Source organism: Lethenteron reissneri, chromosome 21, assembly GCF_015708825.2.
Source record: "Lethenteron reissneri isolate LAM-NWPU_2019-01 chromosome 21, ASM1570882v1, whole genome shotgun sequence".
Classification (NCBI taxonomy): Eukaryota; Metazoa; Chordata; class Hyperoartia; order Petromyzontiformes; family Petromyzontidae; genus Lethenteron; species Lethenteron reissneri.
In genome coordinates this window covers 20,048,758-20,076,088 of record NC_083799.1, presented here as the reverse complement: position 1 = coordinate 20,076,088, position 27,331 = coordinate 20,048,758, and the positions used below count along the sequence as shown (strand labels likewise).

Sequence of the window (27,331 nt, the reverse complement as noted above, 5' to 3'; positions counted from 1 at the left end):
CAGTGAGAGCACACCAATATACTAAGCCGCTTTGGTGATACGCACCTGGTCAACAATACAAAATAAAGCACACTTATTTCCCTCAAATTCTCCGAGTGTAATTACAAGCACGAGTCTTGGATTATGACGGCGCAATGCCCGACTTGTCAAGGTCACTGGGTCTTCAACGTGCACTATACGGTTTGAAAAAAGTCATGTTAAAACACGAACATATTGGCATTAAGTATGGGCTTAGCACGATTTATTATTTTGCCGCAACGAATACACACGGCGACAGTTGAAACATCAGTGATTCATCATCTCCGTGTTTTCACCTCCTGTTGAAAATATGGGTAACTATCGCCCACTCGTGGCTACCTCATGAACTGTGCATGGGTCATGATTACCAACCCGCAAGGATTGCGCTGACAAAGTCCACCATCATAAGGCCCACAAACCTAGGCTGACTGCACTTCCACATACCAGATATGGCAGGCAAGACACGGTACTATTTAAATTGGCTCATATAAACGCCTTGATGCTCTCCATTGAAACGTCATGGGTTCATAACGAGTAAGCATGCAGTCATGCTAGGACGGAGGCAAAATACTCTTTTAACAAGTGCAATAGCCTCATGCTTTGCAGTGGATGCTTGTGAAAAATACAAGGCTCCAACGAAAAATTTAACCAGCACTTGTTCGTAAAATTGGTTTCTCTTGGCAAGCGCTGACGGAATTTCGAGCCGTGCAGTTGGCGACCTCAACTTTATTGGCACACAATCTTTACACTCACCACCTTTAATGAAAACACGAGTTATTTCTTGTCATCCCACCAATAATTCAGCGATGGCATCACCACGATGTCCTACGTAAAAAAAAAATACTAACCAATGATGAAGACCTTACATATTGTGTTAAAGCTTCTAAAGGGCTTGGAAATTAAAATAAACCCAAAAGGCACCACCAGGCGCAAAACTATGGAGGTTTTGGGTGATCAAGATGGAGACCAATAAAATTATGACAATGCATTACACACATTAGGATGTCCTTATGCACATTTCCCAAATTGCACAAAATAAACTCTTCACATATAAGCAAAGAGAAAAAAATCACATTTATCGTGACAATCTAAATTACAAATGAATGAGTTAATTCCCTTCTCATCACTTTGCTGACCCTGTAAAAAAAACAACCCCTCCATCCTACCAAAGCTTTATCATGAATAGATATACTGCACAGCTGCAAGACGTTAAGTGTGTAAACTTGTGTGGGTGAGCAGTTACAGACGTGCTGCCAAGGCTCTAAGGAGATTACCCCTGCAACTTATAAGGTTTTACTATGTCTACAAATTACCAAAGCCAAACCATAGGAATCTACACTTTCTGGAAAAAAAATAACTAACCAGAGCCATAACTTAAATGTTAAAGGTAGTTATGTCCAGAGTAACTGATTGTGAAACACTATTGTATTCCTGCATTGTGTCGTAGCAGCATGGTTATAGGTGGGTATGGATTTAATGAGGGTGCTTGGGTGCATGCTTTTTTGTTAAGATAGCAACAAATTTGGCAGAATATATTAAAAGTCTACAAAAGCATATCCGCACATTATAAATGTATGCTTCGTGACATTGTGTATTAATCATATAATGCTATCTATCGGTGAAGTGTGTTTAATCATTGGCGATTTTAAACAAAATAACAAAAGTGCAACCACAGGATGGGGGTGTGTGAAGGGTCTGCAGGTAAAAAAAAAGAATGTCTTAAAATGTAACGATTGTTAATTTGACTTACGTCGACATCTCAATGAGGGCATCCAAAGCTTAAACAAAAAAATGGTGAGCTTTTTAAAAAGTTTAAATCTACACGTGTCCCATTGCCTGTTGATACCAGCATTACTAATTGTTAGAATTGAAATAATTAACCATAAAATGTTTGGTAAAACAAAACTCTAATTTAAGTGTGGTCATTTTTTTTTTACTATAATGAGCATCAGTGTTACTTATTAAGCCATTACCATATGTAGAACAAAAGATGAGCTTCAAATTGGACACCAAAATGAGTGCACTGCGGATGGGACATGAAACTTGTTGTATTGTCCTTGTGGAGAAACTTTAGTATGTGTAATACGTGGAAAAAAAACTGAATAAATTAATCAACTTCTATGATTACGTGCACATTGCAGCACAAGACACTTCTGGAAATGATACCGACATCTGAAGTCAGCAAAAACAATACCCAAAGCTAACAATAACTTAAAGGTTTAGAAAACTAAAATCCACAAACACAACAAAGGTTAACATGTCTGGACGTCACCCAATCATCTGCACCTCAACATGGACCACAAGCACAGCTCATGAATAGTGCCGCAAATATTTAGCATGCCACCAGTTGGTACATGCAAAACACCTGCTGCGTTTAGCAGTATCTTAATTGCACAAAAGGCAGCCAACAAGTGGTTTTACAAAGCACACCAATTACTCGCTATACACCAATACTGAGCTTAAACCAATGTGATTAATGTTTCTCTACATTCAGCTTTTGTTTTCACGATTCAGAATTCACCATACGTGTTAAGATTTTTTTTTATATTCTCCGCTTACATCCATTACAAATGAACCTGGGAATTCAGTGATGTAAGCCGATTGGTAACACCAAGGCTGATTAATTATCACAAGTCCATGCCATTTGTATGCATTATGCAAGCAGCTTACGGGAAATTATTGAAATGCATTGTCCTTTTTTTCTTTCCTTTTTTTATGAAAAAAATGCAGAATGTGAAACAAAACTTAAGGGAGGAATTTTTTTTTCGTAACACAGGAAAAATGACAAAATACAATTAAAATAATAAACATTTAAAATATTACAACTTGGTGTCGAGTGATGTGATTACTCACAAGGTTAACATCCTAATCAGCTGCTGTATCACCCATCAAGAGTCATCCAGTCTAGAAAACGTTTATATATACAAGTGGACCTGCGCATTCACTTGGGAGAACAAAAGTTCTTGTAGTCCTTTTCCAGCATGTCTCACTCAGCTTTAGAGACAGTCTGTACATGTGAACTGAGGCATATGTATTTTCAAAGCATTTGGCCATATTGGTCGCTCAGAAGTGAAGGAGTAATCGAATCTTCTCAAATAGGCAAACGCGTTTCTTCGTTAATTACTGCGAGATTCTCACATCATGAAGGAATTTTGATTCTTCAGTTTTTCAAGCTCTTTATTCTGCTGCCGCAAGAAGAGTATCCTGTAAGACATCCATTGTTAGCATACCAAACGGTTACCTAATATTAAAAAAAAAATTGCATCATTCCTACATCTGAACAATGCATATTAAGATATTAAGTTACACAGCTTGTGATTTGTTACAATTATACACTGCAGGTATTTCTACAGTATAAGCAAACTGTTAAGCCACTCCGTTTCATCGTAAACAATGTATATCAAGCAACGGGCCTTCCAGATCAATGTCCGAAAATTGCATTTGTTGAAACAAGATAAACTATGAATTCTGTTTTTCTTTCACCGAGGCGCATGGCCTGCATGCTATTCTGAAAATAAATTGGAAGGTCCACTTGGTCATTGGAGAGATGGCTATTAGATTCTGGCAATGAAACTATACCTATCCATTTCTGAAGATAAAATATACCCACGATTTTTTATGGAAGTACAATTGTTTACCATTTTTTTTTGCAGAAGAACCTTGTTTGCCGTTTGTGTTGAGGCATAGTGATGTAGTCATTCATTACCATCAATAGCTTGCAGAACAAAACAACATCTATTGGGGAACAATTCTGGAACAAACCATGACGTTTCTTGCGTGGGTTTGCTGTGTTATACATCTACTTATTTTTAAGAAAACAATCCATTAGAGTTGGTATAATCCAAATAGCAAAACCAAATAAATATATGACAATTTGTATCGGGCGGTATCTGAACCTTTTCACTTGGAGAAATGGAGGCCGTGTGTGTCTCACCACACACAGCCCCATGTAGTGCAAAGCTGACCTTAATAAGTTCGCTTACAGCATGTACCCCATCTTTAAAGTAAAATTGGAATTCATTTTGTCCTTTTCTAAATCACTTATTAACCAACACCTTGCCTTGACAGTAAAATAAGAAAAACAGAGGGGATGTGTTTTGTCATGTTTGGTATAATAACACTGCAGCAGGTGTGTTTGCAACTCCTCAATGCGAGTTGTTACCGTTGCTCCCGTAGTGTGGCTTGGATTTCTGATACCCGCACCAGCGACCTGGCGTTCTTCAGTTCAGTACAAATTTCAGACATTTGTAAGCACCCCAAGCTGTAACTCTCTTCCCGTAATCTTGCTGCCTAAAACAATGACGAAACATTTAGCACCCATTATGTATAGAAACGTATACATAACGATTTAACCATTATGCAAATACGGTGCAATAACAGAGCGCTCGACTTGCAGTAATCAACAAACATTGTGCCAGAGAGTAGCATATGAGAAATTGAAATCATAGTTAGGAGTCTGGAAATATTGGTCGCAAAAGCCTACGTGCTAAACTAAGTAATGACAACTGTCATGTGTTTCTTAAATACAACGAATTAGCACTTAAGTAAAACCAATCAGTTATTAAGGACTGCACAATACATGGGTGGTGTATCTTTTAAAACATCATAAAACATCTAAACTTAAATCCCAATCGTGCTATAATAAAAACTAAATCAGGCAATGTTCCTCAAAAAACATTTAAGTCATTTGAGCCACCTGTTACAAATATTTATATTTTTAAGTTTAGACATTCAAATGTAGTCCATGAGCCAAAGTAGATTTCAGTCCCACCACGACTACCAAGTGGTTTCTGTATGTGACTTACAAAGAGTGGATTATGTGATAACATAATTCATAAGGTCATTGCAAAATTGTCATTGACAAATTTTAAATATTGGTACAAGTTTTCTCAGGTGTACCGACACATTAAATATTTGATATGGGCATATTGACAAATTGAATCCTGCAAATAATAAGGCACACAAGGCAGACCTGTTTCTCCAAGTGTTCAGCTGGCCATCCCTGGACATGCTTGGTGAGGTTCTCGCAGTAATGGGAGGACAGTCCAGGTGACAGGGAGCTGAGGCCAGATAGGGACTGGCACGCATTGCTGTGGGAGCTCACAGAAGGCTGTGCACTTCCAGCATGTGACCCAGACATAGTGCGGGCAGGGCTGGGATGACTGCACACAGCCAGATCGCAAGGAAGAACTTTACAATTCTGGTGCATTTATTATTTTAATCTTTAGGTTTGAAATTACTAATTATATTATGTTTGTGTTAATGCCACCACATTGAGATAACACTTTCTATTTCTAATCTGGCAGCAACCAGTAGCTGGTGTCAGAAAAAAAAACCTGGAATAGGAATATTGAAATTCCTTTAGTAAGCCTCTTATTCACACAGGTGGTATACCCGTATATGTCCGAATAGTATTCTTCACCAATGAGTCAAAGCAAACTAATAATTTCTTGCCAAATTCAATGAAAAACCCATTGTGATAGGTTTTGTTTTGTGCAATGGTGAATGGGCTAAGATCATCCACTCATTACACTTGAGATGATCCACTCATAAGACTTATAATAATGGCTTAATTACATGTGCATGCTGGGATACAATAGCAGAATCACAGTATTACTCTAGCAAAGTTATTTCGAGCCATCTGAGCCACCTCCATCACAATGTAATACAATATAATACCTAACTCAGCTGCAAGTTACCCCAGAAGTCCAAAAATGGGCAACTGTAGCAATTTGCGTGAAAATAATTAATGGTTCAATTACGGAACCCGCCTGCTAATTTCTACTCGGTAAATTGGACGTTAAATATCCTAAGACCAAATTACTAAATAGTAGACCATTGTGTGCTGCTAAAGTTTGAATTTGCTTAAATATAAGATATGTGAAATGTATTGTATGGTTTCCATCAACAAAACAAGCCAAACCAGTGAAGATAATTTAAACACTTACCCTCCTGATGGATGATGCCTGTGGCCTCCGCTGGTAGCAGGAGAACCTGGACTGGTGTAATTGTGCCTCTCTGTGCCACCCGTCTGTTGAGACCCTTGGCTCTGATGGACACCACACTTTACAGACATAGCACTGGCCTGCACAGAAAAAAAAGGAACCATGAAATGAAAGCCATAGCAATGCTGCGATGTTCAATAGTCACACCTTCATGGGAGGCAAACTGCCTAATATGGTTATTTCAAAAGACTGCAAGAATTAACTTATTTGATGAATGTTTAATTATTACAATACGAGCATACATTTTGAGAATGGAGACTCAAAGGACTGTTAAATGTAAATTGCAGTATGCATATCTTAATTCAATCAAAATAATAACATCCTTTGCAGACGGCTAAATCCATATTCTTCAACTTTTCTGCTCCAAAATATTAATGTTTTCTTCTTTTGATCAGAGCACACGCATTGTTATTTGCAGATGTAAAAAAAAATGTCTATGAAAACAACACACTGGCACATTAGGGCTGCAAATAGTTTTTTTGATATTGATCATATCTAAAAACGATATAAAAAAGTATTATTGATTTGCCATACATATGATCATGTCAAATGAGGTCTGCAAAGGATAGAGATTATAAGATAAAAGGTCATGTACAAGTTCAAAAAACAAGTGGAGATACGGCACAGGGACACAATAGGAAAACATGGCAGTATGCATACCTAGGTATACCTTTTTGAAAGCAGACCACGATCAAAATGATGAAATACAAGCAGACCATGGTAGGTTGGAGTGTTTTGGAAAGGTTAATTGGATAATCAAAAACTACCTATCAGATGCAAAGAAAATGTATTTTAAGCAATGCTGTGACTTATGGGTCAGACATATTGACATTAACAAAGAAGTTGAAAACTAAAAAATGTGCCAAGAGGTGAAGTGAGATGCATGCTTTGAATTACACTGACAGATACAGAACATTTATTAGAGAGCATACACAGGTTAAAGATATCAATTTGATTGTTAAAGGGCTTAGGCAGAACACACCACTATTAAGGAATGAAGAGTGCTCCATAACATAACAATTTGTGAAGTTATTTCCATGTATTTTATCCAGAATAGGTGGCACACACATTTATGGCCTGCATAGTGTAAAATGGCAACTGTTGGTTGTATTTTTTTCCTATTATCACCTGTTAGATGTGCAATATTCCTTAAGGACCCTGGTACTCATTCTCTGCAAGATGAAATTAATTTGTCTTTTGTTTTTCTTGCTCCTGTGAATCACGCACCAAATATATCCGTTGTATAATAGCTGGGAAACTGGCTAAACAGAATCATCTATTCATTTGATAGTGCCTCTTGGAGCTCAATGGAAAAACAGTCACAAAGATGCATGTGTCCCACCTTTGACTGCGCAGAGCTGTGACTGTGAGGTGTGGTGGCATGGGCCCTGGTCTGGCTTCCACTCGTCTGAGGTGTTGCCACCCGTGGGGAGATGTGGGAACGAGGAGAGGACACGTCCGATGTTTGGGATGCAGGCGATTGGCTCTGCTGGTGAGCTGAATACGAGGGACAGGGCATCGGAGCAAGGAAATAATGATTAACATCACAAGGAAACTAGCCTTACAGGATGGGCATTATATTTGACATTCCATTTAATAAGCTGGATATTTCACCAATTGTGCTATCGATATCATCGTATGAGATGGAGACATACCCACTCTGTTAAATAACTACAGGTAAGAGGTTCATGTAGCACACCGGGCAATACCATTGGAAGACACTGGATCACCACTCCCAGAATCTCGTCACGAACCATGATTCACCACAGCCACTCGACAATACTTTGTCATGCTGGGCAGGGTGACAATACATGTAAATCGTAAAGTTCTAATCTGTAAGCTCCAGAAACCCTATTTTTGATCTTAATAGAGGGTGATAAATCTAGAGAAGTATCATTTTATTCAAGCAATAACATACCTATTGAAATACAGCTGCAGATAACAACATGCGCACACCAGTACACTCTACAAACAGGAACATCGCTTTCTGGCCGACAAATGTTCGATAATATAAAGAAAACAAACGCAATTTATTTCATATGGTATCATTACACTGAGACAGAATAACTTTTCAGTTGGTTTACCTTGGTGTGCTGCCTGCACTGCTTGGGGTAGTAGCGTTGGGGCTGCTGCAAGCAGGATTTTGGAAAGTGTTTGAGTGAAAGCTGTAAAATATGGGAAGGGGGCATAGAACATTACTTTGACTTTCAGACTCATAACTACAGGATATATAATAGATTACATAATCGTTTCCGTTCATATTGATTGTTGTTGTACGCATCCAATTGTTCCTAGCATCCATGTGTGTATGTAATGCATTTTGGAAAATAAATATACAGTAAAACCTTGGATTGTGAGTAACTTGGTCTGCGAGTGTTTTGCAAGACGAGCACACATTTAAAACAAATATTAATTTGATAAACGAGCGAGGTTTTGCAATACGAGTAGTACGTATACGCTGTCTGCCAAGCTTCATGTGATCACAACTGATATACGAGTGCTTTGATAAAGGAGTGCTTTGGATTACAAACATGTTTCCGGAACGAATTATGCTCACAATCCAAGGTTTTACTGTATAAGGGAAATGTGTGAATGTGTGTCTGTTCGAAAAGTTTAACATACTTTCCAACATGCAACAAACTTGAAATTTGGCATGTGGCTAGCTTCCAGACTGTACACAATGCAAAAAGTATAATCCAGATGTACCAACTTTGGTAAAACACCGTCTTACCAACACATACTTCACCTGGAATGGTACATTCTACAAACAAAAGGAGGGAACCACAATGGGTTCTCTCCCTTATCGCCAGTGGTAGCGAATGTTTTCATGGAGAAATTTGAGACAGATGCCATCCAGACATCCACCCTACGTCCTTCCTTGTGGAAGAGACACGTAGATGACACGTTCATCATCTGGCCACATGGCCTGCCAGCACTGAACCAATTTCTCAACCACATCAATTCCATACACCCATCTATCAAATTCTCCATGGAAGCTACCATTCCTGGATATTTTGATCGAGAAGAGACCTGATGGCTCGTTGGGACATTCGGTCTACAGGAAAGCCACCCACACGGATGCCTATCTAAAGCCTGACTCCCACCACCATCCAGCCCAGAAGAATTCCCTCATCAAAACACTACACCATAGGGCCCGTTGTATCTCCGACCAGCACCACCGAGCCAGTGAGTTGGAGCACGTACACCAAGCCCTCAGGATGAACGGATACTCGAACCGTACAATTAGCAAAGCTGTCTCCCCAGCCATGCGGAGACAACCTTCTGAGGATCCAACCAAAACCATCACTTTACCGTACATAGCAGGGGTTACCAAAAAGATTTACAAAATCTTAAACAAACACAAGATCCAGGTTCGTTTCAACACAGTACACAAAATCTGTGATTTAATCCCATCTGTAAAGGATGTGATTCCAGACATGCAATACCCTGGTGTCTACAAACTGAGTTGTGGTTGCGGCAGCAGTTACATTGGGGAAACGAAGCGACATGTCTCGGACCGCAGTTCGTGAACACAAGGCAGATCTGAAACACGGTAGGACTAATACGCCGTTGCCGATCATTGTTTTAACGCTGTGGGCTCGCACGAATTTTTTTTTTCCAAGACGGTGGTACTCTGCAAACCTCCTGGCTCCCTTCAGAGATTTGTTCATGAAGCCATCCAGATATATAAACAGACACAACCTTCAACCGAGAAGATGGGTACAAACTGAGCAATCATTGGAAGGATCCTATTAACCAGGTAAAGTCTTAACTGACTGTGATGCTTCCATCCTACCTGCCTATGTCAGCTGTTATTTCCGACTCTGTGTCTCTCTCTCTCTATGCCTTTCTCTTAGATCTCTCTTGCTCACATGTCCTTTGCATTACACTCTCATGCCTTTGGATTGTACTCTCATGCTCACATGTTCTTTGGATTGCACTCTCATACTCACATGCCCTTTGGATTGCACCCGTTGGGTTGAACTCCCTCGTCGATGAGGCCGCTCTCCTCCTATCTTACAGCTACATACTAATTTCTCACATTAACATCACTAGCCCCGGCCACTTCTTTATGACCCTTGGGCTACACCCATTTCAAACCTTTTAAAACAGTCTGCCTCAGCAGCAGACCATGCTTTCCCACCTGATGACGGAACGCTTGTGTTGCGTCCAAACGTCGTGATTTATTTTATTTTATACCTATGTGACTTTACCGAAAGAACCAAAGACTATGAAAATAGACTTTTATATTTTGGGGGGCGGGGGGAGGCGCAATAATGGATATATTTTGCACGGCAAGTGAGCGGTGACGTCACATCTGTGATGTCACCCGCATGCGGCAGTGTTACGCAGTGTGCCTGCTGACGTCACACATCCCTCCCCACCCTCCACGTCGGCGTGTATTAATCCAAGACAAGAATCCAAGTCTCGGGCAAAGCCGGGAAGTAAAGCTAGTCATACAATAAATGTCAGTTTATTATTACTCTCGTTTTTCCGTATTGTAATAGTGATGTAGCCATTGTATTACTATTGCTCAAAGCATTGTCGCAGTTGATGCACTAAAAAAATGGTATCAGTTGCTGGAATCTGTAGTGCATCCTCATGACATTTGTTACCAGAGGACGTCTAGTTTTGTTGCCTTTGGCGTCATCTTGTCTAACACCGTTTTGAAACTAGGCTAAAAAGAAAGCCGTCTCTGGTGTGGACCAATCAGTTTCAAAGGCAATGCATATATTAACAGAGGACGTTTTTTGTTTGCATTCTGACCACAAGTATTGTGGTTAATGCAGACATGATTCCTTGTAAAAGGTTTCAGTTTGGTGTTTTAACATTTTAACACCTGTTTTGTTGCCGGGAAAAAGGGGAAAACCTATTCCCATATTTTGGTACTGGCAAAGGAGGTCCCATGATGTAGATGCTCACCCAAGCCTTCATTACTCTGATAATGCTTGTCTTTGTGCTGTACGCCTTTTGGCGTCCTCTGGCCTAACAAAGTTCAGTTTGGTGTTTTAACATCTTAACACCTATACTCTTTGGTTCTTTCGGTAAAGTCATGTAGGTAGAAAAATAAAATAAAAATAAAATATATATCACGACGTTTCGATCGCAACACAAGCGGTCGTCCTTAGGCGGAAAAAATAATCCAGCAGTGGAATTGCTGAAACAGCGAGAGAGCTGTTACAAGGTTAGATTTTTGGCGATGGGCAAGCAAGCAGGGTCCGAGAGCTGGAAAGGAATTCCATCCACGGACGCAAGCACGTCAGTTGTGTTAATGGGAGAGATTAGGGAGAGAGATTATCATGAATGAGATTTTGTCGCCGCATAAGAGTATCATCCCCGCATACGCGCACAACAGCAGTGTTAATGAGAGATTAGCACCATGAGAGTGCTATCCAAAGGACATGTGAGCATGAGAGGTGCAATCCAAACGGCATGTGAGCATGAGAGTGCAATCCAAAGGGCATGTGAGCATGAGAGTGCAATCCAAAGGACATGTGAGCATGAGAGTGCAATCCAAAGGACATGTGAGAGATCTAAGAGAGAGGCATAGAGAGAGAGACACACAGCCGGAAATAACAGCTGATATGGCAGGTAGGATGGAAACACTACAGTCAGTTAAGACTTGACCTGGTTAATAACGTCCTTCCAATGATTGCTCAGTTTGTACCCATCTTCTCGGTTGAAGTTGTGTCTGTGTTTATATATCTGGATGGCTTCATGAACAAATCTTTTCTACCTACGTGACTTTACCGAAAGAACCATGTGAGTGCTCGCTTATTCTGTTGAGCGCATACTGGTGTACACTGGGGCTTACAAGTTCTTTATCCATGTTGTACTTTTTCATTCTTAACAAAGATTGTGCATAATGCTTACTAACATAGTATGCATATTATGCTTACTAGCATAGTATGGACTAGTGCTTACTAACTGATCTTACTACATCACTTGCTAATGTTACAAGCAGATTATAAAAATTGATACTTTTACCGTAGTTATTTCTGCTACTTAATACAATAGTTAATGATTACTACAGTGCATACTATTGTGTGCATTTGTGCTTACTACTTCTAATTGCAGTGAGCTAGAGTATCTTAGTGGTATAGACTACTGAATATTTCTGAGAATGGGGTTCATTTATTGCGTACAGGCATGTCTTTTACTTATTAGTATTTTGGGGGAAAAGAACACTGCACACATGCTTCATCATTATGAAATACCCAGCTGCGTATACATGCACTAGCAGGTGATGGCATCATGTGTCATGTCTGCTGCACTGCTACAAGTGGTACCAGGTATTCCACTCTCCAATGTGCACCTCTCCAGGGAGGGATGTGAAGTGCAACTAAAAACGTAGAACCAATTCTTAAAGTTTGCTGCGTAACTTTTGCGGTGTACGCACACATTAGTGGTTTTCATGGTGAACTGGAAAAGGTCATTGGAACAGCACTACCGTGTGTAGAGATTGTGAAGATTATCATTGGGCTCAAATTACATCCTTTAAGATGTCAAAGTTACATAACCAATACACTACACTCTTTGCAGTGTAACCAATACACTACAGCGAAAAAGAGTTGTGTGATCAGCATGCATCATACCTGCCAAAGGGACACTCCAGACATAGCCCAGATAAATTGCAGTTAAAAGACACTTTGAATTGTGTTAATATGCTCATGCTTAACAGCCTAAACTCACGATTGATCAACAACATCCTTGCTAGTTCATATTAATATGTACAGGCCTTTTTGTCGATCCACTGTTCAGCTCATGGGAGATTATTTGATCAAACTTCACCATGCTGGTCAGTGTGGGTTGAAGTCGGGGACCAAGAAGTATAGCAAAATAATTTTCTGAACAGCCCCTCCCCCTAGCACCGTGTAGCCCTGCAGCCCTATGACAAGCTATTTGTGAATGGTGGTCATCCACGCAAACACTATCCAGTGTTAACTCTGCTTAGCTTGCAAGATCTGATGAGATCAGGGTGCATTACATGTGATTTCGTCAAAGGCTTCAATATACGAACAATTAGGGCTGTTAGTCCAGTTTGGGAGTACAACCATCAGGCCAAGTGTGACAATAGAACTGGTTATTTATCAAAGGAAGTGCCGTAAATACCAAACATCTATTTCTTTATCAGTACAGGTGTCCAAAGGTTTGATGTATTTGAAAGAATGTGCTCCAAAACACTGGGCATCCAAACTTTGAAAAGGATGTACTCATTCTATAATTGGCTCTTACAAGGACAAATATAAATATTAATTGAAAAACATGACTTGCAGTGTGGAAACTAGCATTCTTTTCATGGCAGTCGAATATTTACTCAGACTTTACATTTTTATACAATATAGGCTGCTGGTTAACGTGATAGTCATTAAGTCATACAACCTGTGGCCAAAACAGATGATTTGCTTTAAAATGAAAATTAAATATTCAGCTCATGGATTAAAATATATTCTTATACTCATGATAAATGCATCAAATTTAGTGTAAGAATATATATTTGGTTATGTGTATATAGTGCATCGGTGATGTAGTGAGTAGATTGTGCTATGAAGCCTGAGACCCACGTTTCATATTCAGCCACCACCCATATCAGTGGCGAGTGATAACTGAACCAGTTCTACCCCACCCCCTTCACTAACCAGCAATGGACTAGAATAGCGGAGAATGGTCAACCAACTTCCATGACCAATATATTAGGCAAGGCTATTAATGGCCTGGCCTGTCAGCTGTTCTTTTAATGCAGTAAATGATGACCTAGCTGAGACAAATTAACTCACTACAATTGAGTACTAGGATAATTCAAGGGTTGCCCCCTCTGGATTCAAACTCAGGATATTGCCAATGCCGATTCGGTTCACTGACATGAGCATTGTCCTCCAGACGGCCGAGGCTACTACACGTATCACTGATGGATGTCACAGATGTTATGCCGGGCGTACTACATGCTTTGGATACCTTCTTGGAGGCGCTCAAGGCTCGGGTTGATCTGGGGAGAGGTGTGCAGGATCTGTCGCAGCACTGCAGGGTCTTGGCTTGGCAGGGAGGGCATCGTGGCTGAAGTAGGTGTGACAGGCGTCAACCGTGAGGTGGAGGATGTGGAGGGGGAAGGGGTGGCACTGGCTGTTGAGGCCCTGTCTGTGGGAGCGTCTGCACCTACACAGCAGTGCACGCAGGCACAAAGAGAAGGATATGATCAGCAACTGATATCCTAATAAAAATCCTCACATTCCATTCCCCTTTTTTATTTCTTGCATGTAAAACTGATCTATTACCAACAACTCAAACAATGGTTACACTAACCAAACTGTAAAGTAAAAATTATAAGCCAATCACTCAAAGGCAAAATTATGTACTGCTCACCTGAATGGCCCAGTGGTCATCTCCTGTTCTCTGCTCTAAGCCAGTTGTGTAAATTACACATTACTATAGTAGGGGTGATTATATCCAGAGAACAACCAATGCCAAACTCCCATAGAGTTTCTCATGTTATTGACGAGTAAAATGCAGGGAGCATTAACTTACAAATCAGATATAAACATACAACTTCCTGCTTGCAAGCTGCATATTCTAACCAATGTGTAATCCAGAATAATAATAAAGTATTGGGAGTTTTAGTTTACTTTTGATTTTTGAACTTCCTCTTCAACTTTTAATATCCATTTCCTATATTCTTTTTTTATTGGTGTTATCAATCTTCATGTCCCTGCTGGCTGTGAATTCTTATATATGCTTGCAGTGACATTTCTTATAAAAATTCTAAACCTTCCAATCATCCTCTTGTACTAGTCACCCATTATGTTAGTGTTCTGTCATCAATTAGAGATTGGTTAATGTCATAACACTGGTCAACAAAAACAATTCTGGCCTGGACTTTTGCAGCTGTTATAGACAAATTTCAGGGTGCTGATTCCAAATCTGATCTCAGATTTGCTCCATCACATCTCATTTTTATGCTATCGGCATACCCCATTTTCATTGATTTTACCCGAAATTAACTCTGACACTTATGATTGCAAGTTGTTGCGAGTCAGTGACTGCTTTAGTGTTAAAATATGGTGCTGTATTTTTAGGATAGTGTTTATATAATTTTAAGTAGATATCCACATTTATTTAATATTTTTCTTCTGCAGTTTTTATTGAAAATGCAATATTTGATATCTCAAAAACCTGATGTGATAGACATAACCTGATGCCAGATTTGGAATCAGCACCCCAAAATTACTTTAAAACCATTGGAATACCTTATGCCAGAAAAAGTGTGTTGACCAGTGTAATTGATCTATTTTCATATCGTCAGGGCTTGTTGTTGGAGTAAATATGTTAGTCTTCAAACTGCAGATGATAGCTTCTAAATGTTAGGTAGAAAATGTATTCAATGATCTCCTGAATCCTGAAACTGTTTTGATTCTCAGCAGGAATAAACATCTCACTCTTTGATAACGAGTCAACTTTCAGAGAGAAAAAGTTGCAAATTTTGTTTAATGTAATAAGTTCTCGCATTACCTTCTGTCCTCAGTCAATGTAATAAATTGTTTCTCAATTCTGTCTCCAGTTCAACAAGGTTTGATTCTTCAGTCTGATCTTAACCAAATTACATAAAATACTAATCTAACTCCTAAGACCAAAAATATCACAGCCATAACTTGCACACAACTTTCGATTTAAAGCTTTCGTGACTGCAGGGATTCATCTTCTTGTTTCTTTCGGTAAAGTCACGTAGAAGGGAAGTAATAAAATAATAAAAATAAAACATAATAAAACAATTCTCACTATATTTACTTCCCTTCTACGTGACTTTACCGAAAGAAACAAGAAGTTGCACACAACTCTAACAAAGAATACAATAGCAGAGATTACGACAAAATATTCCAATAACTTATTGCAAGTCTTTTTACAATTCGTCCAATATTACAGGACTCAACTGTGAAACCGGTTAATGTTAACAAGATAATGATTAAATTTACTGTTCACGTATAATACTTTGAAAATACCTTTTAATGCTTACTTTTTAAACCAGACATTAATCATGCCACAACAATAAATTGCAATACACTAGGTTATGTAGGTTTTTTGCAACGCGCAGTGGACGATACCCTTTTTCTCTGGCCTCTGGCCTGTGGATGAGCCTGCAGGATGTGGCTTTGTGAGAGTGTTGGCTCCATTAGAATCATTCTGCTTCTTGTGGTGCTGCTGATGCTGTTGTTGCTGTTGCTCAGGCAGGTTAAATGGGCTGCTCGGCACAGGACTCGGTGTACAATTGGGAAGCGATGAGCCTGGCTTGACGCCGAGGGATGCTTGCTGCTGGAGTGGAGTGCTGCTTGACGTCCCACTGCCCGGCGCTTCAGTACGGGGCAGCCTGTAGTCCCTGTCGTTGTGTTTGCTCGTCTGTGACAAGACGGTTTGTGCGAGCACGCTGCCCACCTCACTTGAATGCTTGTCTTCTGTGAATAGAGTTCAAGAGAACATCTACACTGAGTGGCTGTTAGAGGAAGCAAAGACTAATTCTGGACACAAGCAACTTTCTTTTTAAAAGTCCAATGCTCCTTCACAAATTGTCTATACAGCAATACCTCTGTTAACGAATGCTCTGAGAACGAAGATCCTTTGTAACAAAATCGGCAATGAAGCGCCAATTCGCTCCCCTATTTTTGCAAAAGAAAAATCTTGAGCAATCATGTTAAACGATTCAAAAGAATAAAAATGTAAACCGCTGCGCACCATGTAAACACAACCAAGTCGGGTTTAGATTTAAAGCTTTCGTGACTGCAGGGATTCATCTTCTTGGTTCTTTCGGTAAAGTCACGTAGAAGGGAAATAATAAAATAATAAAAATAAAACATAACAAAATAAAATTCTCACGACGTTTCGGCTACAACGCAAGCAGCCGTCCTCAGGTGAAGAACAGGACTGTCGGAAAGTTTCGGACACTGTCTTTCCGACAGCCCTGTTTCTTCACCTGAAGACGGCTGCTTGCGTTGTGGCCGAAACATCGTGAGAATTGTATTTTATTATGTTTTATTTGTATTATTTCCCTTCTACGTGACTTTACCAAAAGAACCAAGCAGACAAGTCGGGTTTGTTTACATTATCAGCAGCAATCAGCGAAGAATATCCCTCAATTGGCCCAATGAGAGGCGCGCTACAACAAGTCTTCCCTCTCCTGCATGGCATTGCTCGAGCTCCTCACATCCCACCACTGCCAATTCGGAGCAGGCCTGCAATAGGAGCTAAAGCAGCTGTGGTAACAAAGTGCTAGCCCCGAGAGATGTCAAGGTGAGTGTTATTTTTTTATCTTATTTAATGTACTTCAATAGATATGTATTTGTTAGGCATATTTCATATTTTCACTCACATTTTCACCTTATTTTTGTTGTATTTGTTTTACTATTGTACTGCCCCCTGCTCAGAAGCACTGGAGCCCTTGCGTTGCCATTGAAAAGTCGTAGTTTTTTGTTACTTTCTTTGAACTAATCGATGTGACTATACCGAAAGACCCAAATAATATGAATTCCTGCAGTCACGAAAGCTTTAAGTCAAAATTTAAGCAACGAACCCACTTACTGTACTGCAATATCGTGCTCATTAAACACAAAGTGCTAGCCACAAATGAACCATAATACTTGCTGATCTCGTGAAGGAGCATGAACCATCAGGCAAACTCCGGTCATCCTTGCAGCGGCTTTTGGCTAACCATCGAATAGAAAAACGGTCACTGCATTGTGCGCTTTGAGATGTGCTTCTGCGGCCGTCTGGGATGTTCTTCTTCCAATATTAGGGAGCCACTGGAGCTATATACTTTTAAATCTAAACTGAAAGCCCATTTTTTTAGAACTGCTCTATTTAGTATGTTCTTCCCCCACACCTGATCAGCAAGGTTGGCTACGTGCAGTGCAAAAGAAGTTCACGATTCATACGTACCCAAGTTACTTTTTAACATAACATATGGTAATCTCTCCGTGACTCATCTACCCTGGCACAAATTACATTACAGCCTCTTGTGGACACAAGCGCAATGTGAACAGATACATTCAAATGTCTTAATTTAGACAATTAAGTATTTTAGAACATCTTCTTGGTTCTTTCGGTAAAGTCACGTAGAAGGGAAGTAATAAAATAATACAAATAAAACATAATAAAATAATTCTCACGACGTTTCGGCCACAACGCAAGCAGCCGTCCTCAGGTGAAAACCAGGTCCGTCGAACAGCTTAAGAAATATGTTTATCACGCGTGCTACAATTTCAGTTTCAATTGTGAATTGTTTGTACCACTTTTTGATTTAAAGCTTTTGTGACTGCAGGGATTCATCTTCTTGGTTCTTTCGGTAAAGTCACGTGACATTACCGAAAGAACCAAGAAGATGTTTGTACCACTATTTATAGGATTTTAACATGGGTTTTACTTGCTGAACTTTTTCATGGAGCCTTAGTGAAAATATATTTTACTTTTTAAACAAATTAATGTTGAACTGTGGCCTTCCCCCTGACATAGATCTCACATTAGAAACCAACTAAAACATCAACCCATCAATGTAGCATATGCTCACTCCACAAACATACATCTAAATGGAATAGCATTATAAAACATTATACACAGTTTAACATTTTTTCAAGGTCTTCCATGTCAACATATGCACCATTGTTGTGATTACTTATATGTTACATTAAATTAATATACTTATGGCTCATGTGCTTTTTATCAATTAAATTCACATGAAACATTTCTAATTCCATAGCAGCTTAACATTTGGCGGATCACCAAAGAGCACTCTCCTGTAATGCAAAAAAGTAATATCAATGAATGTTACTTGAAAAACTGTTTGATTATTGGACATCAGCATCAAGTCTGCATTAACCACACGCACTTGTGTTTGCCTTTTGGCGTTCTCTGGTCTGACAATGGTGAGACTAGGCCCTAAAGAAGGCTGTCTCTGGTGGAGACCAATCAGTTTCAAACAATGCATATATTATCAAAGCATGTTTGTTTAAATGTTCACCACAAGTAGTGTGATGAATGCAGATTTTATTCCTTCAAAAAAGGTATCTATTTGGTGTTCTAACATCTTGATACCTGTTGTATTGCCCGAAAGGGTAAAACCTATTATTTTCATACTTTGATAATGGCAAAAAAGGTCCCACAATATCATCAATGTTTATCCACTGTTGGATGAACGCCTCCGCACACTATTGCTATTCCTCATGGTCCAGTGATGCCAAATGCATCTCACTCATGTAAATTAACAGATCCCATCACATCACCTGCAGTGGTCAATCTTAGGCCTATTCACGATTTTCACTGCCATTCCATCAACCGTCTCATCCATTGCCATCATCTCTTCTGTGCTGCCCAAACCCACTTAACATTTCTTAACAGACAGTATCATGATCGATTTGCATTTTTCTCCTAATCCATGCGCTCCTTTGATGTCGACAAATATCATTTTCATCTCGATTTAAAGCATTCATGACTTCAGGAATCCATACTCTTTGATTCTTTCGGTAAAGTAACGTAGGCAGAAAAATAATAAGAAATCACGACGTTTCGATCGCAACACGAACAATCGTCATCAGGTAGAAAGATACAGCAGTAGAACTGCTGAACAAGAAGTATATAATTTTGTAAATGTATCGCTCCATGATTCTTTGCACACGTTTTAGTGTTGTCAGTTGCCACATTTCTGACGTATGTCACAACTGGAAATATACTCCGATTGAATGCATTATTCTTCAGGCACATTAGTATGTTGTATTTTATTAACGCATTCAAATTTCCAAATGTGTTTTATCTTGCTCTTCTTCACTACTTAATATCAATATTTTTATCATGTGGTATCAATAATTGCCCTTGCAATACATTTTGATGTTCTCAAGCTGTCCAACATTTTATTTTATTTGGCACCTTTGCAGACCCTGAATTTTGCTTTGCTCATATGGTTGTCAAACTTTGCAGCCTTCTTTTAGAATTTTCAATTATTTCCTGTAAGTTGTTTATGCTTCTATATAAAAATGTGTTTTATAAAGTATCTTATCTTATGTTGCTTTGAATAATCTTAGTGAGACCAGAAAAATCTACAATAGTGATACTGCATGAAGATGGCACGAAAATACACAGCATATTAACTGTCCCCATGTTACCATAGCTATCCCAAAAAATTGTAAAATAGACAAATCACAACATTGTACTGTCATCTCATTATAAGTAGCTTCGTACAGAATTTCTATACAAAATATACTCTGCATAACATGTTTCTGTGTATTTTTTGTGTGCAACCTCTGGTTTTAAATATTTTAATCAGAACTTCACAAGATAATTTCACATGCACATTAAAACATGACAGCAATCTCACCCAGACAAGATCCGTGCCCATTTATGAAAGTTTCACCAGGGGCTCAATTACAGGATCTAAAGAGAAACTGACTCGGTACTTTAAAATGGGTGTAAATCCCACCAGCCATGGAGCATAATTTGCCATTTCACACTTTACTGCTGAGAATCGTCCTCCTTTTTCTCAAATCCCCCTTTGGAAATCAGATTTGAAACTACGATCACCTTGCTAAAAATACAACGCAATTATTACATCGATATAGCTCTATAAACAAAACAAAAAAGAGTATTAAAGATTGGAGATCAAAATGCAATGCAAAATGCACTATTGACAGTAACACGTGTACACAATATTGGTTTAAAGAGGGTATATTATTTTGCCTTTATTCATTAGCAGCATAGTGTTGTGTATTATTTATAACATGTTAAAATGACAATTTAAAAGTCAGACCACTCAGCTCATGCCGTTGGGATTCTGGGTTTAAATTCACAGTTATATGATTAAAATTGGCTCTTAACTGTAACAAGGTGATGGTCTCTGATGAGTCACCAATAAAATGCAGAAAAGCACATTACTTTAATATACTTTTTTCCTTAAACTTGGCTGATGCCATGTTGAAAAAAAAACATTGGTTTAATCAGAATGTGATAGAATAATCTTGGCATAAATGGAATATAACAAGGTATGCCCCGAGTGTGGGTAAAAAAGGGTCTATTAAAGAGACTTCAATAGTGTTTCTGTCAAAACATCGGGAGGAGAAATTCTTTGAAAACAGGGTAGTGCCCCAAACAGAGAGTTCTGAATAGAATTTCATCGCCTGATCACATTACATTCATAGTCCAATCAAAGTATAACCGAGGGGTGGGGAGGCAAAAAAGCACAATTTCTACCAGTGTATTACAAATTAATGCTACTCTAATTTGATTTCTGTTAAATGTGCTTGTATTTGCTTTGCAGACATACATTTTTAGACATCTCCTCCTCTCACCTAGTTAAGTATTCATGAACAATAAAGGTGAACGTTACATAGTTCTGCACAAATTATTTGTGCGAATGCATTTGCTTCAAATTAATTAACTTCTTATTTCAAGTGAGCCATTGCCTAATTCTGCACGGAAACTCCTTGTAGCTGCACATACAGGTTTCATCAAAATCTGAGACAAGCAGGCACGGAAGAATGTCCCATGTTGCAAATTATACTACATTTGGGAGGATTGCAATAATGATGGCAACAATGGGCTGTATAGTCTTGTTTGTCCATCGTGTGCTGTGTGGATGTTACACCCAGGGGGATATGGGGCAGGCTAACACATGTATTTAAAAAAAATAACGGTGGGAAATGGTTGAGATAAAATACAAAATTGTACATACCTGTTTGTAACAGAAATACAAAACTTCGTAATCTAAAACTAACTGCAAACTAGTCCCGTTGCTCAGAATTACATGCCACATAATGCATAATGGTACATTTACAGTCAGATTTGCAACGTGTGGCACTCAAGTATTTCAGTTAACGAGCACATCACATGGAATGCTAACCTGCAAAGCGGTTGGAGGAATTGCTCTGCACAGCTGTCTGCATGGCTTCCCTCCTGTAGTCCCTGTCTTTAGGGAAACTGTTTGCAACAATTCGGTTTGCAGCCTCCTTTTGCCGTTGTTCTCTGCGCACCACAGATATATTCGGTTGGACATTACAATACATCAATTCACAGTATATTATCATTCACGCTAATGTAGTAAAATCAAAGAGTAATGTCAGAAAAAACAATGCAGTTTCAAGCTAAAAAGTGAAGGTGTTTACTTCTGATGTAAGATTCATCCTGTTTCTGATAAAATCATTCGTAAATATATGCACTTCAACATAGATACCAAAACATTAAAAAGTGTTTCACATTCTGGTAGAGTAACAATATATTTAACGTTTTAAAAACAAATCATGGCGATAAAGATGCAAAAACAAGTTTGCATTTGTATTAAAATAGTTTACATGTTTGTAAATTACTGCAAATAACCAATACAGGATTACAATAGTTCTGTCAATAACAAATTGCGGATATAAAAAGTGTGAATCTTCACTCACCTTTCCACCCATTCTTTGGGTTTCTCCCACTGAGAGACCTCTGTTCTGCAGTTGTAATAGTACTTTTTCCCAGAAGAGCTAATGTGTTCTGACCAATCATCAGCAGGGTCATGTGGCTGCAAGACAGGATTAAAACAATCACAACATAAATTCGGTGGAGTATGCAAAGATGCTTTAACTTCCTCAAGCACCATTGTTGCGAGTGACTGCCCATTTAAGAATGCCTTACTACTGAAATTAATGGTACATGTAGCAAGTACTTCAGGTTCTACACCAACAAAAGTCAACATTATTATTGCATATTGATCAACTCTACCATTATATTAAACATAATACAAAGCACAGCAAGGCATCTTTGAGCCTATCCATTTAATCACACACATGATATTCCAAGACATAAACTTATTTGCTGTGTATTTAAGTTGAAAGTCAGAAGAATTGCTGAAGAGTGCAAATGTTGCAATGACTTCAACGGTTGGATTGTCAGTAAATGATACATCTATCATGGAATAATTGAATAATAAAGTTCAGTTCAACCAAGGAATGAAACAAATCTGGCAGGATGTCCGAAGAGATGGAGTGCAGGTGCTAGGTGGATTATTACATCGCCGGATCGTGAGAGGTGGCGGCGGCTTGGGGAGGCCTTCATCCAGCCGTGGATTGACCATGGCTGATGATGATGAGAGTTCAGTTAATATACGCTGTTTGTTAATTGTAATAGAACAGTAAAACAGTCAAGATAGCCTGCCTTATGCATACTGAGCTACACATGTAACATAGATAAAGACATAGTTTAAAACGGAATATGTTGTCAATTGCAAACCAAGTATTTAACCAACATTTATAATGATTTAATGCCACTGTGTTATGTTGTGGAATGTATAATGGACTCACTTAATTGAAGGTGAATGGCCTTAAAATTGTTAGTGGCTCGAATGTAAACATGTGGAGTTGGATTGTTCCTCTAATATTACTGGCAGCTCTGACAGTGACAAATCAACACTTACTTGTGTAGCTGGGTTCTTATGTTGTTCAGAACCATGTGAATTTGATATAGGGCGAGCAGAATGGTTTTGAGAGCTTCCATCAACAGCATCACCAGATACTAGCAGCACAACATAGGAACAAAAAACAGCATTGCCAAATGTGAACACTGGTCTAAAATTTGTTATATTCAGTGCACCTCATTAAGAACACACAATACAACTCTATGTCACAGTATATTCCTGCTGGAAAGTATTGTAAAATGTTACACTGTACTGCACTTAAGAACAATGTAGTGAAAATCACGTGATGTAAATTTTTTCTTAATATTTTCAGAAACATTACACGTCTTCATATACCTAATGTAACTTTCCACCAGTTTATCTTGCGCCATATGTAACTATCTGTAGATCTAACAGTAGGACATGCATGCAGGTGCAGGCTGTCCTGGAAGTTACAGAATAATTAAAGCGAATTTAAGTACTGTTCCTGAAAAAAGTATAGGCTTTACCTTTTCTGGCAAAATACAGGTGTTAAGATCATCAAACACCAAATAGACACCTATTGCAAGGCATTAAGTCTGCATTGACCACAAATGGTCCCATAAATACTACATGAATCTTGCAGATTCATGGAAAGCAGTAGTGAACATTATATCCTGATCACAAACAACCGCTTAACCTTTTCTGAAAAAGACGAGGCATTCCTTAATATATCAACTGAAACCCAAGTCTATGAAGAGATGTGAGTATGGTCTGATTGGATACAACTGCCGAAAACAGTGGCAGACTCCGTTTCTGTCCTGGCATCTGCAGGGATAGTAGTGACTTACATGCATGTTAGTTTTTTAAAGGGTAGTGAAATACAGATTAAAATACACTTTTAATGAAAAGGAAATAATGTTTAAGTTGTCCAACAAGACAACTGTACATGTACAAATCTTGTAATTAAATTATGAATGCATACTTGTACGCTTTCATAAACATATTTAATGTGGTCAGTTAGGAATGAGTCCACCTATATCTGGAACATGAATTTCAGACCAACATTTTTAAATGACAGAAAATCCGTGTCATGACTTGTACTGACAGCATTTATTTTTGTTGCCCCTCAACCTCACTCTCCAAACATTTTCAAGAGGGTCTTGCTTTTTGATGTTTGGTAATTCAAAATGAGTGTTTTTACGTGGATAACTCTGTGTGGTTCACAACCCCACCTCCATTGTGCTCGGCTACAAGCATGCATTGGCCGCAAGACATTTTGATGACTGTTAGTGGTTCTTGCTTAGAAATGAGCAAAAAACACAGCAGTAATGTGGGCACACCTCTGCACTTGTCTTTGGGCTTTGACTGCAGGGAGTTGGTCTTCTGCTCCCGGACATCAGGACTGCTTGACTTGCGAGGAATCTTGCTTGCTGGAGATGCATCTCTTGAGTCCCGCATTTTGTCATTACGACTGTCACCGTCACCCTCAGTCTTTGCTGGGTACTTATTGACACTCTGCAATTATAAACACAATTTTGTGGAAAATTAGCTGCATGCCAGCATGTAATAAAGAGATGTAAAACATTTCAACAATGTAAATTGGTGAAAACTGTAAAATGTTAAGGCAAATGAATACACTTTGCAGTCATAGCAGAGCACAAAGTGATAAGGTGAGGAAAAGCAAAACAAATATTTTCTACGTGTAAATTTGCAAATAAATTATATGTGATAAAAACGTGAATGTGAGAATAAGAGTGAATTAGTCATTCATTCACCAAGGGGCTATGGATATGGTAATTTAAATGTTAACCAAAGTATGTAACTTAAATGTAGGCTCTATTAGATGTAAATGTTATGGTATACCATGGACGCTTCAACCTTTACATTTTATAGCCATAACTAATTTAGATTGTTTTTACTTTACAGTAACAAGTTTGCGTAATCAACGATTGATTTTAGGGGTTTGCTTATACATTCGGAAATTCGTCTATTTTGAGGTTAGCCGGTTGTGCGTATATACCCCGAGCAATTATATGTGCTATAGCCACTGCGTGGTGGTAATTCCGCAATATTAAGATTGGATCCAAGTGCTTTATGACTTGTTGACTTCTTACCAAGTGGTGCAGCCAGTGTGTCGTGGAAGGATTTGAACCAATGGGAGTCATGCTGCTGCTCTACCAACTGCGCATTTATCCAAGTTGTGCTCAAATTAAAACTGCACGTCCACAAATGTATTGTCCTTAATGACTGCAATGCAATGTCAGATGTAAAATAAGAAAACTGTACTGTGAATCAGTGTCCATCTACTTAAACGAACTCGGATGATCGTCTATTGCCTGTCAACTGAGCAAATTTGTGAAAGTACCATTCTTATGAGGGGGATTTTTTTTGGTTAAATACAAATCTACAGATTCCCTATTGCCTTACAATGTGTTGCATCGTGCATTAACACGAGCAATAACGCGAATTTGCATCCGCCGCAATATGCAGCGGGGATAGTGCGCACTTGGGACTGCGTGCGTGGCTTTAACGAAGCACGACTCTAACAAAAACGCGTGGCCCTTAAAGCAGAAATGGACAGATGAGCGCTGGGCCCCAGAGAACCATTCTCTGTCGGCGAGGAGCCGCACTATATACCTGCTGCGGGTGGGTTTGTCTTCTTTCATGATACCTGCAACACAAACACACACACACGACACGGCGAATCAAGGGGCCATCGAACCCAGCGGAGCGCGCACATTCAACAATCGCAACACAACCCATTGCGGACGACGGTTAACGTCAACGGTCGCGACGCGATGTTTACCATCGAACAAACATAAAGAAAAGAGGTGTAAACAGGGCGCGTTCGTACCAATATTTTGATTGAGGGTGAAAGTGTTGGTAGGTGGTGGTGGGGGGGGGGGGAGGGCAAACAAAAAATGGCGTCCGGGAAGAATGGGAAGAATGTTTACCCATCATTGAGCCTCGGCTGTTTCCTCGTATACATTACCATCAATGCCGCAGTGTGTGGAGGGAGTGCAGTGAGGTGCGAGTGAACTAATGCCGACGCCGCCAGGGCCGCGTTCGAATTCTCGGTGTGTGTGTGGTGTGTGTGTGGCGGTGGTGAGGGAATCAACGCTCGGCGCAGAGACGAGGAGCAACAGCAGCGGCCGCCATGACGAGAGCTGGGCCGGGAACCGGATCCGGACACGGAGAGGAACCGGGTCCCGCTGTGGAGTTGGATCCGGAAGGAGAAACCGGATATAGAAGGGGGAAGGGGGAGGAGCGTTGAGGGGGGTTGGGGGGGAGGGGTTGGGGGGGGAGATGGGGGGAGGGGTTGGGGGGAGGGGTTGGGGGGGGGAGATGGGGGGAGGGGTTGGGGGGGAGGGGTTGGGGGGGGAGATGGGGGAGGGGTTGGGGGGAGGGGTTGGGGGGGGAGATGGGGGAGGGTTTGGGGGGAGGGGTTGGGGGGAGGGGTTGGGGGGGGAGATGGGGGAGGGGTTGGGGGGGGAAGATGGGGGGAGGGGTTGGGGGGGTTGGGGGGAGGGGTTGAGATGGAGGAGAGGGGTTTGGGGAGGAGACGGGTTGAGGAGATGGGGGAGAGGGGTTGGAGGGGTTGGGTGGGAGGGGTTGGGGGGAGGGGTTGGGTGGGAGGGGTTGAGGAGATGGGGGGAGGGGTTGGGGGGAGGGGTTGGGTGGGAGGGGTTGAGGAGATGGGGAGAGGGGTTGGAGGGGTTGGGTGGGAGGGGTTGGGGGAGGGGTGGGTGGGAGGGGTTGAGGAGATGGGGGAGGGGTTGGGTGGGAGGGGTTGAGGAGATGGGGGAGAGGGGTTGGAGGGGTTGGGTGGGAGGGGTTGGGGGAGGGGTTGGGTGGGAGGGGTTGAGGAGATGGGGGAGGGGTTGGGGGAGGAGAGGGGGAGGGGTTGGGGGGGGGGATGAAGAAGAGGGGTTTG

The 27,331-nt window shown here is 40.1% G+C and overlaps 1 protein-coding gene across 3 annotated transcripts; it reads right to left on the bottom strand.

Annotated features, from left to right (window-relative positions):
- Positions 1 to 224: 224 nt before the first annotated feature.
- Positions 225 to 26,604, bottom strand: WAC (WW domain containing adaptor with coiled-coil). Of its 3 annotated transcripts, none has more exons than XM_061556062.1 (15): positions 26,352 to 26,604; positions 26,035 to 26,068; positions 24,738 to 24,912; positions 23,437 to 23,534; positions 23,034 to 23,099; positions 22,430 to 22,545; positions 21,889 to 22,010; positions 16,118 to 16,465; positions 13,980 to 14,177; positions 8,108 to 8,188; positions 7,366 to 7,520; positions 5,967 to 6,103; positions 4,991 to 5,180; positions 4,181 to 4,308; positions 225 to 3,222 (listed from the first exon to the last, which is right to left on the bottom strand). In XM_061556062.1, the coding sequence occupies exons 1-15, from the start codon at positions 26,390 to 26,392 to the stop codon at positions 3,153 to 3,155; spliced, it is 1,959 nt and encodes a 652-aa protein (XP_061412046.1). In that variant the 5' UTR covers positions 26,393 to 26,604; the 3' UTR covers positions 225 to 3,152. The 3 variants fall into 3 exon arrangements, with proteins under 3 accessions (XP_061412046.1, XP_061412047.1, XP_061412048.1); XM_061556063.1 differs by having other exon boundaries at positions 16,118 to 16,462; XM_061556064.1 differs by lacking the exon at positions 23,034 to 23,099 and having other exon boundaries at positions 26,352 to 26,603.
- Positions 26,605 to 27,331: the final 727 nt, after the last annotated feature.

Coding starts and splice junctions, on each gene's coding strand:
- WAC (XM_061556062.1), bottom strand. CDS start 26,392: ATGGTAATGTATACGAGGAAACAGCCGAGGCTCAATGATGG. Junction 22,546..23,033: donor ACCTCTCACGATCCGGCGAT/GTAATAATCCAC, acceptor CCTGTCTTGCAG/CCACATGACCCTGCTGATGA. Junction 16,466..21,888: donor TTCCTCCAACCGCTTTGCAG/GTTAGCATTCCA, acceptor CTCTATTCACAG/AAGACAAGCATTCAAGTGAG.